General features: G+C 37.8%; 2 protein-coding genes across 3 annotated transcripts; one reads left to right on the forward strand and one right to left on the reverse strand.

Annotated features, from left to right (window-relative positions):
- Positions 1–2,807: 2,807 nt before the first annotated feature.
- On the reverse strand, positions 2,808–6,011 carry LOC146381743 (C-type mannose receptor 2-like). Of its 2 annotated transcripts, XM_084937853.1 has the most exons (6): positions 5,897–6,011; positions 4,755–4,795; positions 4,241–4,615; positions 3,656–3,991; positions 3,399–3,487; positions 2,808–3,261 (listed from the first exon to the last, which is right to left on the reverse strand). In XM_084937853.1, exons 1-6 carry the CDS (start codon positions 5,995–5,997, stop codon positions 3,160–3,162), a joined length of 1,044 nt encoding a protein of 347 aa, XP_084793979.1. In that variant the 5' UTR covers positions 5,998–6,011; the 3' UTR covers positions 2,808–3,159. The 2 variants fall into 2 exon arrangements, with proteins under 2 accessions (XP_084793979.1, XP_084793980.1); XM_084937854.1 differs by lacking the exons at positions 4,755–4,795; positions 5,897–6,011 and having other exon boundaries at positions 4,241–4,724.
- Positions 6,012–10,017: 4,006 nt separating this feature from the next.
- On the forward strand, positions 10,018–14,884 carry LOC146381744 (troponin T, slow skeletal muscle-like). The gene is made up of 13 exons (XM_084937863.1): positions 10,018–10,108; positions 11,279–11,308; positions 11,397–11,410; positions 11,499–11,525; positions 13,070–13,088; positions 13,189–13,246; positions 13,331–13,447; positions 13,599–13,676; positions 13,771–13,884; positions 13,998–14,107; positions 14,236–14,326; positions 14,410–14,450; positions 14,770–14,884. Exons 2-13 carry the CDS (start codon positions 11,286–11,288, stop codon positions 14,813–14,815), a joined length of 738 nt encoding a protein of 245 aa, XP_084793989.1. The 5' UTR covers positions 10,018–10,108; positions 11,279–11,285; the 3' UTR covers positions 14,816–14,884.
- The last annotated feature ends 23 nt before the right edge of the window (positions 14,885–14,907 follow it).

Genomic DNA, 14,907 nt, shown 5'->3' on the forward strand with positions numbered 1-14,907 from the left:
ACTGACCTCCTTTAAAATAGCCTCACTCACAGCCAGTCATTTTTTTATGTTTATCATTGGCTTCACATTTCTGTTCGCAGTTGCTGACGCTTTTCTGCTTGATGTTGTGCTGCTTCTTTTTTTGTTGTTGCAGAAGCTACACATAGAATCAAGTAAGCATGTGGTTTTTCTTATAAGTCTTCAAGTCATCTTTAGGACATCATTTTAAAATAACCAACACGCAGTAACTGACAAAGAAAGGATGTATTTATCAATAGCTCTTTGCAAAGAATAGAAATGTACCCTGTATATGCTTACCAATGTAACAGATAAATGGTTTAAGGTAAGTACAACCTCTGTCCCAAAGTGCTTTGAGAGGAGGACTGCACAATGAACACTCCATCATTATTTGGTTGATCAGTGGCCCAGTATCTGAAGGAGCTGTTGCTCTGGTCTGACCATTTCCACTCATCGTTGAACAAACCGATCCAGACTGAGGACAGCGAGCCATTGTTATTGTCACTGATTATTTGCTGCAATGCCAGAGTTTCAGTGTCTCCCCCTGCACTGGCCAAGTCTTTATTCATCACTCCACAATCTTGTTGGGCGTCAGTCCAGCTTTTCTCTTGAAAAACAACATACAACCCAACGGAGCCAATGTCTGTGAATAACTTTTACACAGAAAAATTCGATTACATGTAGAAAACAACATATCACTGCTGGCTTTCATGCTGTTGGGTAACAATAAAGATGAATTTGAATTCAGGTGACTGGACAATGAGGGCAATAATTTAGAACTTTTAACTGTATTCTCATAGGTTTTATATCTTTTGTTAAAGACCTCACCCATTGCCATTCATACAACAGCAAAGTAATTATGCAATAGATAAACAATTAAAAGACAGAAAAATTCCTGATTTCCACCATCTATTATTGATTTTTTTAAATTATGTATTTATTTATTTATTTTTACAGTGGATCTATAGTAATAAACAAGCAAACAAAGCACAAATACACTGCGGTTCCAATGTTTAGAACAGTTTAAACACCAATACAGGCCATTTACCATTGTTATAGCCTGTCTAAAGTCTCTGTGTATTTCTGCTGGTCTCTTTGTTTAGTTTAGCCCTCAATGCGTGTGTGTGTGTGTGTGTGTGTGTGTGAAACAATTAGAATATAGTATATAGCCAAAATATTTGCTGAACTTGAACATGAGTGACACAACTTTTTGAAACTACGATAATGAAATAATGTTTGAGATCAACGTTGCTTTTTAAAATTTTCTGCTGTCTGCTTAAACACTGACACTGATTATTCGAAGCACTATCTGAAGAGGTCAGAGGTCCAAAAAAGTGATATTTAGAATGTTGTCAATCCAATAATAACTGCAAGAAACAGTCTTAAATACCTCTATGTAGCATTATTATCACTGTGATCTTCAGAATCTATTGACTTTGAATGAGAGGTCAGAGGTCAGATGGGAAATAATATTTTTAATCTTTTCATGTGTTAAGAACACACACCACACTTGTAAGAATTATTATTTGTAAATTATAAGGCTTTTTGTTAATTTCCAACCAATAAATCATTATATTGACCATGAAGGCCTTGGCAGATTTAATTTTGAAGTCTAAATTTACACATTCTGAATGTCTTTTGACAATTTATTAGTGTGAGTTAACACCAAGCTGCACCCAGATCACCCACTCATTGCAATTGTTTTTTCTTACCTGATGGCCACAGCTTTCATAGCAAAAGATACAGTGCGCTTCTGCAGGTCGCTGCTTTTTGTCCTTCTGCCTTTCTGAAAGTCTATTTTTTTGTCCATTTCATAGTGTGTTTTTGTTTTTTGCTGATGGCCTATGGAATACATATTTGCATTTTTATAAACAAATTTAGCTTTGAGGAGCTGAGCAGGATGTTGTAAAGATCTAAACTGATAGATGCTATCACAGGTGCCAAAAACTTGATGTAACCAACACACTGTATTTCCATTGGGGGGTTGAAATGATCTTGTTTTATTACCTCTCCTCTATCTGTCTGTGTTCCTGCCACTTGTCTTTCTGTCTCTTATTTCAGCAGTGAGGTCACTCACTGTCATCATAAACCTTAAAATGGGACTGACTGTAATGAAGTATTCTTAATTGTTATTGCTTAATTTAAAAAATATATATTTTATTTACTTATTTAATTTTTAACAGCGTGACAGTTTTCTTTTATTCTATGTGGGAGCAGCTGACGACCATGAAAACGCATTTCTTTGGGATTAAAAAAGTTTCATGATATGAAATGAGAGGTGTTTCTTTCTGGCTTCCTCCAGAGACGCTGATGTTTTAGTTTCTTCAGACTTCCTCCCTCAAATATTTCTTATAGATCCTCTCTTATAACACTGTCACCATTTTCACTATTTTATCTTGAGGTACACATATTTCCTTATATAAAGAAAAGTGGCCAAAGCAGTATTCAGATTGCTGTATTTATGAAAATTATGTGAAATGATCCAGTGCTAGGCAGTGCTGAGATATCGATTAGATATTAATGTGTGATAATAGTAACACTTTTTTTCTCCACTTCTTACTGCTTTCGTTTGTTTTTACTCCAGAGCAGCTTCTCTTATTATTTTGTTATAGCTGATGCAATATTATGAGGGGGAAAAAAATATTTTTAATCATCATACTATAATGATCGTAGCTTATGTATTTATGTTCCCTATTTGATCCCGGACCAATCTTGATGAAATTTTGAATAAACATTGTCTAGCGTGCTGTCAGTGCCAACATCTATATGGCATATGCAAATATTTTCTACAAATCCCAAAGACAAACAAAGTGATTCACTATGTTTCTTTATTATAATGTTTTCAGACAAAAGACAGCATGTGGAAAAAATAGTGAAAGTTCATGTCTACCCTTACAGGTTACAGAGTAATAAATCAACAGACTTTTAAAGACTTTTAATGAGTATTTAATATATCACATATGCATATTATATTTGCCACATGCTTAAAAAAGACGCTCCAAATGAAAGCATTCCAAATATGATGTGAGCAGACTTTAAAAACAAACAGTAAAAAAAAGTCTCCCTTTATCTCTATTCATTTAACGCTAGGCTAGTTTTGTTTATTCTCTACATGCAAAATCGTGAGTAATTTTTCACTGCAGGAAAACTTCATGTCGTATTCTAACAGGCATCCTTGATTTCCTTCTCCTCTTCCTTATGGAAAATTTTCCCATCAGGCTGGACTCTCCACCGAACCCTGGTATTCTGGTACTTTGATTGGATCTATGGAGGCATTCAAATGAGCTAGTTACAGTGTGTTACGATTATAAGTGCCTGAATCCAGTAAAAGTGACTTCTTGACTTATATCAGAGCTTTTAAAAAGACACATTAATGGAACATTTTAGAGTAGAAAACTGACCTGCTGCAGAATGGCATCACTCACACTGAAGTCATTTAAGTTCAAAGATGACTTAAATTCCACCTTAACAGTTCTGGTGTGTTTTGTTTCTTGATTGGCAGAACATTGACATAAAATTCACATGCATTTAATTTGTTAAATAAGATGCCATGTTAAGAAGGGCAGTAACTAAAAAGAACAGATACATTTGTTCTCTATAAAAATAAACAATGAGAAGTCAAAAAGGTACATGATACACTGTGGAATTATATTCTTACCCTCATAGCAGATGAAGGGTAGAGAGTAAGTACAGCCTCTGTCCATGAATCCTTTGAGAGATGGATTGTACAATGTACAGATTCCATCGTTATTTGGTTGACCACTGGCCCAGTATCTGAAGGAGCTGTCGCTCTGGTCTGACCATTTCCAATCATCTCTGAACAAACCGATCCAGACTGAGGACAGCGCAGCGCTATTGATTATTTGCTGCAATGCCAGATTTTCCACCTGGCTCCTCGCACTGGCCAAGTCTTTGTTGTTCATGCGACAGTTCTGCTGGGCATATAGCCAGCTCGTCCCTTGAAAAACAACATACAACCCACTGGAACCAATATCTGTGAACATTTACAACAAGAAAGATTAAAATCGAAACAAAATCACTCAGAGAGCACAACTCTCCTCGAAGGGCAAGGGCTAAAACTTTGACATTTTATGATGATTTTATGACAACATGCTGACTTCTGACCTTTGATCTATGAACATGAATAATTACATAGTAAAATAGTTTCTTTTATTCGCATTCACATTTATGTGAAAGAGGAGCTGTGTGTATTTTGAATGATCTTTCCCATGAATGCACTGACCTTGGCATACATAAGGAAGCGTTGTTGTACAGGGTGCGCTGAACCATTTCCCATCATCCCTCATTCCTCCACAGTTGTCAGTGGAACTCAGTAAACTGGCCCAGTTAGTGTATTCAACTACTCCATCACTGATCTGAGTTTCTCCCACAGACCACAGCCAGGCTGGTGGGCCTGTTTGTGTCAGACCGATCCACATCTCTGCTGTCACACCACTGGCTGATACCATGTTCACCAGCCTCTGCATGTCATCCTGGCTGCCAATCGTGGCGAGGTCGGTATAATTGCTCCTGCAGTAACTCTGGGCATCAGCCCAGATTTTAGCCCCGTTTATCAGGTAGAACTCCCGATGAGTGGGAGAACACAGAGTAACATAGCCTGTACAGGTGCACCAACCAAACATCAAACAAAGGAGGACTGCATCATCATAACACTGTTTAACTTCAGCATGAACGTTTCATCATAAGCAGTTAAGAAAATGGATTCATGAATGGATTTCATCACTTATGACACTTACCTGAAACTAGCAATAAAATCACTGTAAGGACCATATTTTCTCTAGGATGTAAAATAGAAAATGTTATACAATACAATAAAATCAGTTTGCATTTGTTAGCCTACTAAAGTGGTTAAAGACTTTTTAATTCAGTGGTAGTCCACTCAGTCTCAAACTTTTTAAAACCCATGAAACTGAAGCATTTCCTGCCTTACTTACTTTAATGTTACAATCACAAGTCTCTGAATGCACAGCCAGAGCATTTAACAAATGTGCCAAAACAAATGTATGCGACAACAAAATGAAATAAATCAACCAGTCATCAAAGAAGGTGACAATACTGTGTTCTAACATTTTGAGGGACTTTTTTCCCCTTTCAAAGCATAACTGGCATCTTGTGCTTAATCAAATCAATATGGAAGTAATACAGATTTTTTGTTTTTGTTGTTAGGTTTTGTGGTTAGATTTACAGGCAGAAGTTTTAAGGACAGTGCTTAAAGCAAATAAAAACGAGGACAGATGAGTCACTTTGGTAGCATCCACTTATTTTTTAAATGTATTTCAAAGACACTTATTTTTTGGTTTTAAATGAATTGAAGCTATTTTATTGAATAAGTCAAAAATGTTTAAATGACAAATACTAAACTTTAAGAACAGAATTGTTTGTTGTTCTGGCAGACAACAAATTTGAAACTATTTTGGGAATCGTTTCATTACTTACATAATTACTCTTATGTCCTAACTATACTTGTACAGTATGGTTAGGAACCATAACCATAACAAGAATTGGCAGTAACATGTTTAAGCTAGTGGCATGGACACATGCCTGTCTATAACTACCCTGCTCCCTCTGATAAATCACCTAACTGAGCAGCACCATTACGTGGGTACAATTACCAGCCACACCTAGTAATGATGAAAAAGAGGTTTTAAACTTTGACAGTTAAAGATTTATTTCTTTTGTATAAAAATCTTTTTCACTCTTTTTCACTCTTGAAAAGTTCAAATAGGATTAATATTATGGACAACCTGATACAGAAGAACACATAGACTGATTAGAGAATTACAACGAGACACAGATGAGAACAATCAAAGAATAAGCAGGAGGACAGAGACAGTAAGTAGAACTAACAACAACAACAACAACAACAAAAATACACTACCTTAGAAAGTAGAACAGGCACCAACACAAAGACTCAAATGTATTAACTAAGAATCCAAAACTGAGTGCAGCAGAAAATCCAGCAATCCTGAGACGATTCATATACAGATTTTTTCCAGGTCAAGTGACACTTTACATATAATTTAACTCTCCATAATTCTCAGAAACATTTAAATTACATTGATGCTTTAGCATTACTAATGTGTTTGTGTTGACAACACCTAACATCATGACATGGCAGTTGCTGTCCACCCAGATGATCAACTCCCTGCTATATTTTTAGAAACAACTCTCTTCTTACCTGATGGGAAGATATTTTATTACAAAGGATTAAATGGACAAATAGGCAGTTGTTAATCCTACTTCATACTTCCACGTATTAGTGTTTTGTTTGTTAGCAAGTAGTCTTTGTATTTGTCTTTATGAAAATGAAGCACTGAAGCTTAGCAAAGATGCAAAAGAATATTTGCCTTCCTTAGGACAGGATGCTTATGCAATATGATTTTTAATATATATATCTTTATATAATTTTGCACAAAAAGTAAGGAATTTGTGTTTGGTCTATTATGTCTTTGTTGTATAATAGACCTGTCTTTGTTGTTGTTAAATCTTGTACGGTTGGAAAGCCATGCATTTGTGAGTTGAGCAGAAGAGTTGAGTATGTGGGTTGTGCCTATGAGTGTACATCTATGCCACATATGGACTACAAGTCCGCAAGTTCCGAAGGGAGACACGAGAAAAGGTGGGTGAGACCAAGAGAGCACAATTCCCCCTGAAGTGCAAGGGCTGAAAATATAAAAATTGTGCTGTACAGTTCTCTCAATGCCTTTTCATATGATACATTGCTTGACATGGTTTCTTGAATTTTTTTTTCCAAGGTGAACTTTGATCTTGGGTGCTAACAATCAAGGTAAAATGCTTAGCCAACCTAGGTACTCATGTCCCCCAAGGCCTAGTATATTGTTGTGAACATTGAAGACGATCAATAAAAAACTGTGGGTAATATATGTTTTTACTGATTTTCACATTTGGTGCTTGATTCGCACTGAAGGAATCAAAACTATGAATGAACACATATGGAATTATGTAGTGAACAAAAAAGTGTGAAATAACTCAAAACATGTTTATTTTGGGGGGATTTTTCAAACTAGCCACCCTTTGCTTTGATTACTCTTTGCATTCTCTCGATGAGCTTCATGAAATGGTTTTCCAACAGTCTTGGAGGAGTTCCCAGAGATGCTGAGTGCTTGTTGGCCCTTTTGCCTTCATTCTACGGTCCATCTTATTCAACACCATCTCGATTGTGTTTAGGTCAGGTGACTGTGGAGGACAGGCCATTTGGCGCAGCACTCCATCACTCTCCTTCTTGGTCAAATAGCCCTTACACAGGCTTGAGGTTGTTTGAAGTCATTGTCCTGTTGAAAAATAAATGATGGTCCAACTAAATGCAAACCAGATGGGATGGCATGTTGCTGCAGGATGCTGTGGTAGCCATGCTGGTTAAGTGTGCCTTCAATTTTGAATAAATCCCCAACAATGTCACCAACAAAACACCGCCACACCATCACACCTCCTCCTCCCTGCTTCACAGTGGGAAACAGGCATGTAGAGACCATCCGCTCACCTCATCTGCATCAAACAAAAGACACAGCAGGTGGAACCAAAGATCTTAGAAATATGGTATCTAACCAGATTCTTACTCTGTATGGCATTACCTTGGCCTCCAGTAACACTGTGAGAAACCTTGGAGTCATTTTTGACCAGGATGTGTCCTTCAATGCACATATTAAACAAATATGTAGGACTGCTTTCTTCCATTTGCGCAACATCTCTAAAATTAGAAATATCCTATATTAAGAATGGATAGATAGTTCATGCATTTATTACTTCTAAGCTGGACTACTGTAATTCGTTATTATCAGGATGTCCTAAAAACTCCCTGAAAAGCCTTCAGTTAATCCAAAATGCTGCAGCAAGAGTAGTGACAGGGACTAGAAAGAGAGAGCAGATTTCTCCTGTTTTGGCTTCCCTTCATTGGCTTCCTGTTAAATCCAGAATTGAATTCAAAATCCTGCTCCTCACATACAAGGTCTTAAATAATCAGGCCCCATCTTATCTTAATGACCTTATGGTACCATATTACTCCATTAGAGCAATTCGCTCTCGCACTGCAGGCCTACTTGTTGTTCCTAGGGTATTTAAAAGTAGAATGGGAGGGAGAGCCTTCAGTTTTCAGGCCCAGACCCAGCTTCCAGTTTGGATTCAGGAGACAGACACTATCTCTACTTTTAAGATTAGGCTTCAAACTTTCCTTTCTGATAAAACATAAAGTTAGGGCTGGACCAGGTGACCCTGAAACCTCCCTTAGTTATGCTGCAATAGGTCTCGGCTGCTGGGGGATTCCCATGATGCACTGAGTATTTCTTCTTCAGTCACCTTTCTCACTCACTATGTATTAATAGATCTGTCTGTTGAATCATATCTGTTATTAACCTCTGTCTCTCTTCCACAGCATGTCTTCTATCCTGTCTTCCTTCTCTCACCCCAACCGTCCCTCCCTGAGCCTGGTTCTGCCGGAGGTTTCTTCCTGTTAAAAGCAAGGTTTTCCTTCCCACTTTCACCAAAGTGCTTGCTCATAGGGGGTCATATGATTGTTGGGTTTTTCTCTGTATGTATTATTGTAGGGTCTACCTTACAATATAAAGTGCCTTGAGGCAACTATTGTTGTGAGTTGGTGCTATATAAATAAAATAAAATTGAATTGAATCTTAAATTTGGACTCATCAAACCAAAGCACAGATTTCCACTGATCTAATGTTCATTCCTTGTGTTTCTTGGCCCAAGAAAGCTTGTTGCTTTTCCTTAGTAGTGGTTTCTTAGCAGATATTTGACCATAAAAGCCTGATTTGCACAATCTCTTCTGAACAGTTGATGTAGACATGTGCCTGGTACTGGAACTCTGTGTGGCATCTGTCTGGGCTCTAACCGGAGGTGCTGTTAACTTATATATATCTGAGGCTGGTGATTTGGATGAATGTATCCTCAGCAGAAGTGGTGACTCCTGGTCTTCCTTTCCTTATGTGAACCAGTTTCATTGTAGCACTTGATGGTTTTTGCAACTACATTATACATTCAAAGCAATTTTCCAGACTGACTGACCTTCATTTCTTGCATAAAGTAATGCTGGACTGCTGTTTCTCTTTACTTAGCTGATTGGTTCTTGCCATAATATGAATTGTAACAGTTGTCAAATAGGACTGTCAGCTGTGTACCAACCTGACTTTTGAACAACACAACTGATAGTCCCAAGCCCATTAAGAAGGCGAGAAATTCCACAAATGTGTAGTGTATTTTTTGATGATGCCACAGAGAGTACATAGAGAGGAACAACATAGAAAGCATGAAATTTAATGCTCTCTCTTAAACTGTTCTTCAGATTTATGGATTTGTGTTAATAATCTTTATAAAAACCAAATGTAATCAACACACTTTATTTCCATTTTGGGACAAACTGTTTTTATTCATCTGAGCTCCTGCCACCTGTCTTTGTGTCTCCAATTTCAACAGTGAGGTCAGCATCAAACACTGTTCTCATTTTTTTTGCCTGTCAGACTTCAGCTTATGCCCTCAATACCCACTAATAGTCCACATTCAATCCCTGTTCCTTATTTTTAAATTATGACCCATATTCACATGTTTGTAGCATGTGAATATGGGTCATATTTGTGTATCGTGTAAGTTATTGGCATTACACAATCCCACTTCCTTTCTCATCTTAACCATCAAAACTAAATTTCATATCCTAATGCTGACCTACTTCTACCTAAGTTCACCACCAAAGCAATTCTGAATTCTCCAACAGTTGTTTTAAGGTTTGTCTGACAGCAAGAAGCTGCCAAAATGTCCTAAAATCTTCAAAATGACCTCAAGGTCTTAAGCTCAAACTGGTGCACAACAGAAAACGCTAAGTATTATGTTCATTACTTTAGAGAATTCCTGGCATTACATCCGTCATGCACCAATAGTGAAACAATCAGAGACTGTGAAAATACATTTGTTTCCACCGTATGAGTAATAACACACACACACACACACACACTCTCACACACACACACTCCTCCTTGTCGCCCAGAGGACCCCATATAAAGCCGTGTTTCCCCTGCACTTGTTACTGCTCTTCGTTTCAACATCAGTGTTGTTGTCTGCTGTTCAGGTATGTACTTTGACCTTTTCCTATGATATCTAAACTGACATTTAAATTATAGCACCATCCACATCCAAATAAGATAATCAGCTCGAGCTACAGTTTCCACTGAGCACATGCCCAACTTAGTGTTGCTAAATTAACAGCTATGAAAAATCAAGCATTTTTAAATAAATGGAAAGACTTTGATGATAAGACACAAAAAACTTTGCTCAGATTAGTGAGTTTGGATTTGGAAATGACTTATTTGTTATATTCAGTGTCTTTTCCGGTTATTTTGAGTGAAATATTAACACCCAGTGTGCAGCATTTGGTGTTTGGGATTTTCATGAAGTGAAAAAACTCAGTGGTTTATTCTTGATCAAAACAATTCTGTAATGTATTTAAATACTGAACCCACCAGTGTGTTAGTGGGTGATGATAAAGGTGTAACATTTCTCAGAATAAACATGCTCCAGTTATTCTCGGTAACTCTGCTGGTCAATTAATGCAATAAAATCCTCCTGAAATCCTTTAGTCATTTTGTCCATACCTGTTTATTTAGACTGACACAGTCATATCTTAAAATCCTTGCTAAAATTGACCTGTGAGGTATTGTAGACACTTTTATCAGTGCCTGTAAACAGGTAGTGTCATACATTTGCATAGGAATGAGACTTCAATATCCCAAATTTGCCTTTGTTGGTTTTTGTCTATTTGATCAGTCAAACGTGGTTTTGTACTCATGCAACATCTCACAGTGACACATGTGCATAAGCCTATGAAGTAATGGTTAAAATATCTGTGAGGCTACGCACGTATTTAAAGATCCTTTTAATTTACTGAGACTGCACGTAGATCAAATGATAATAGAGGACTTGGCTGGTGTTAATAGCAGCTAGCCGACCAGCTTAATCTCTTTCTATCCCACATTCTCTCTTGTAAATCAAATTAAACAAGATGGACTGGACAGCTGTTACCTCACTCTGATCCTGGGTAATTGGATGCTGCTCCAATCCAGTGTCCCTCTGGCCTCTTCTATTCCTAGATCATTAGCTCCAAATGGCCTTTCACTTAATCTTATCCCCTAAAGTAAAATCTTACACTGGATGTTGCTTTTTTAATTTCAAAGGCTTGGAAAAAGAAGTGTGGTGCGTTATAACTATACATAATAGCACTGATTTTTATGTGTCTTTCCAGTGTCATCATGTCTTACTTAGATGAACACGGGTGAGTCGATCCAGTCCAGAAAGTTCTAATTCATTAACTTGTGTTTTATGGCACGTCTAATGCATTCTTTCAATTCCTTTTGATTTAGAGGGCATCACGAGGGTAAGGGCAGCAATTCTTTCATTTAATAAATATATAAGCTGCAATTCATATCTCAACTCAATCAGACTGTGACTCTTTCTTTCTCCAGAAGAAGATGAGGAGCAGGGAGAGGGAGGTGAGACTGAAGGCTCAGTGTGGGTTGATTATATTTAGCATACCTTGGAGATAACACATCAACTACCAGCTGTTTTAGCAATCCAGTAGTAGAGACACCCCATAGACCCACACCCCATAGACCCACACAATTGTTTAAATCCTGTAATTGACTTAATGTTTACGTGTTGATTCTGTATTTCTGTGGGTAGTCCATAATCACTACTTTAGTACACAACCCAGTATCACGGCAAAACGTGTAATAGATGCGCTGGTCCATTTGGACACGCATGTTGAGGTAGCCTGTAAGCTGCAGCACCAGCAGAGGGAGATATTTTATTTAAAGCAAACATGAAAATGATCGGAAAGCATTTAAACAGACATTACTAACAGATTTACATGTAAATACACATTAGCCGCCTAGCTTAATTATGTCTGGTGATTAAGGACCTGGAGCATACTTCATGCATTCCTTGCTCACTAGCCACTTCTTGGTTTTAACCCTATAATGCCATTTGTATCATATTTGCTACATGAATTTCTGAGACCTCTATGTCATCAACATGATCAATACTTGCCAGAATTTCAAAATGTTATGGACAAAACTCTTTTTTTTTTGTCTAAAATTAACATTGTTGTTAACAAAAGTTGCCAAACATGCCCAATTTATCAAATGCGATACAAAAAATATATAATAAATATATCATAAACATGATACAGAAAAAAAAATTGTGGATTTTGTTATAAGAACATCTCAGTTCCAAAAAATCTGAATTTTCTGGCTATTTTTTGATGGGTTGGGTCTCACAGGGTTAAATATATTATCTCCCCTTTCTGGTTCTGCAACTTTTGCATGCAGTACCACAACTTTTGCATGCATGTCCATTTCATGCTTTGGAGAGGCAAAGCTGGCAAAGGTGGGGCTGTCACCTTGGAGGTGGTTTAGAGAGTCCTGAGTTGAACCGCTCTTTCATCATGTGAGTCGTTAGAAACATCTGTAACATTTGTGAACTTTTTTTCCACCCTCACCATACGAGTTATAAAGGTCACATGGGTCGAGGTGTGAGTTGGGGTTGAATCGCATGGGAAAGGATCTCAAGACTGTGTTACAAGTAGCTGACAAATGGTGTCATAGGCCACCACCTCTACTTAATCACGGCTGTTCAAGCTGGACATCGATGGCCTCCTTGACTCCTCTGTTTCATTTATTTCCACTCTTGGCTGTGTACTATGTGGGAATCTTTAACATTTTAATCTCTGGAGGTGAGCATAAGAGACTCACCTGCATGCTGTTTTGCTTGTTAGTGGCTGCCAATATGAAGAAAGTTAGCTTTAAAGAGGGTAAACAGCTTGATTCAAACAGTAAATGAAAATGAATTGCAGGGAGGTTCCAACACCCAGAATAAGATAAAGATAAACAGCTTCCTGTCTGATATAAACTTGGTTTAACTTGAGCTTTTCTGTTTCAAGATGTATTTTGGATTATTCTAATAACAATAATAATAATAATAATGATGATAATAACTGATTTACTGTTTCATTACTTTTCTGGCTGCCATACTGAAGAAGAACGGCCCAAATACAAGTAAGAAAATACAAGAATATTATGCTGTGAGCTTTCAAAATGATTTGATTAGTTAAAAACAAAGCATAGCAAATCAGTACGCCTTCATGTGGTTTTACAGGCCACTTACGCAACTCGGTGCACCAAAAATCCCAGAGGGAGAGAGGGTTGACTTTGATGTATGTGCCTTAATATCATTGTTTAAGAAATACATTACACGAAAACCAAACATAAGTAATCCCAGTAAGTTTCTCCCATGCTAGGATATCCATAGGAAAAGGATGGAAAAAGATCTTCTGGAACTACAGACACTGATTGAGGTCCACTTTGAGCAGAGGAAGAAAGAAGAAGAGGAATTGATTGGGCTCAAAGCAAGAATTGTAATGCCCTTCCCCATACTATTTTCTTGTTTTGCATGTTTGTCTATTTTCCCCTCACTTGTTTGTATGAAAAAGGGATTTGTCAGGGTGCAGTGACCATTCAGACTAATAGAGAGTAAAGCAGCAGAGTTGGTTTTTTTTTTCAATGTAGGAAAGCCGGAGGGCAGAAAGAGCTGAGCAGCAGCGTGTAAGGGCTGAAAAAGAGCGGGATAGACAGACACGGATAGCGGTAATGAGTTATGTTAACACATATGTTGCTTATTCCATGAAAATATCAATAATCCAACAAAGAAAAGAATAATTTAAGTGACGATGCAACTCAGGAGGAGCGGCAGAGGAAAGAGGATGAAGAGGCAAAGAAGAGAGCAGATGATGAAGCCAAGAAGAAGAAAGTTCTCTCCAACATGGGCGCTCACTTTGGAGGGTTCCTAGCAAAGGTCAGAGGGATTCAAGTGATTCATTTGTGGGCAGGTGTGCCGCTATATTCTGCAAATATGTGAGGTGCATTTCTAGGCTGATGTGACTGGGCAAGAGCGGTCGTTTCTTACAGGCAGAGCAGAAACGGGGTAAAAGACAAACTGCAAGGGAAATCAAAAAGAAGACACTGGCAGAAAGACGCAAGCCACTGGCAATTGAGAGCCTGAAAGAGGATGGCCTGAGGTCAGTTAAAGCCTTCACTGGATTACATTTTTATTTAGCTACATGTTATCGATACATCAACTGGATAAGCCTGAGGCAAACAATTGTTTAAGCCTTAGACACAAGCTATAATGCCTTTTGTGTTTTAGAGAGCGAGCCAAGGAGATGTGGGAATGGATCCACCAGCTGGAGTCAGAAAAGTTTGATCTGACTGAGAAGATGAAGAGACAGAAATATGAGGTTAGCCCTTTACTTGGGAATATTTAAGATTTTTATATTAGAAATCGGAGACATTATATTCTTATGTACTTTTTCTTTTTCAGATCAATGTCCTCCTGAACAGGATCCAACACGCTCAGAAATTGTGAGTCAGACGGCTTGTCTCAATCTACCCACAAAACAAGGGAGCTAAGTGCAGGGTTGTAGGTAGATCAACTCTTTGCACATCTTTGACTATGCAAAGATTTCACAGGTCACTGGCAACAGCCACACACGCACAGGAAACACAACAATCTAAGATTTTGCCACTTTCTGAACAGGATACACACACTTTATTTAATATATTTAAATAAAGCGACAGAGCAGAAAGAGGAACTAGCACTACTTTACTGTCTTACATTTCGCTGATCTTCTGTGAACTACTGTTTACGATCTCCTTTTAATCTTCTATTTTCTTAATGCAGCAAAAAGGGACATGGCAAGGGAAAAGTTGGAGGACGTTGGAAGTGACCTCATACACACACAGACACACACACACACAGGAAGCATAAACAAACAAGAGGATGGTTCACTAGTTCCAGGACAAACTTCCAGCAACTTTG

The sequence above is a fragment of the Perissodus microlepis genome, chromosome 8, assembly GCF_051167445.1.
Source record: "Perissodus microlepis isolate ML-2025 ecotype Zambia chromosome 8, ASM5116744v1, whole genome shotgun sequence".
NCBI lineage: Eukaryota > Metazoa > Chordata > Actinopteri > Cichliformes > Cichlidae > Perissodus > Perissodus microlepis.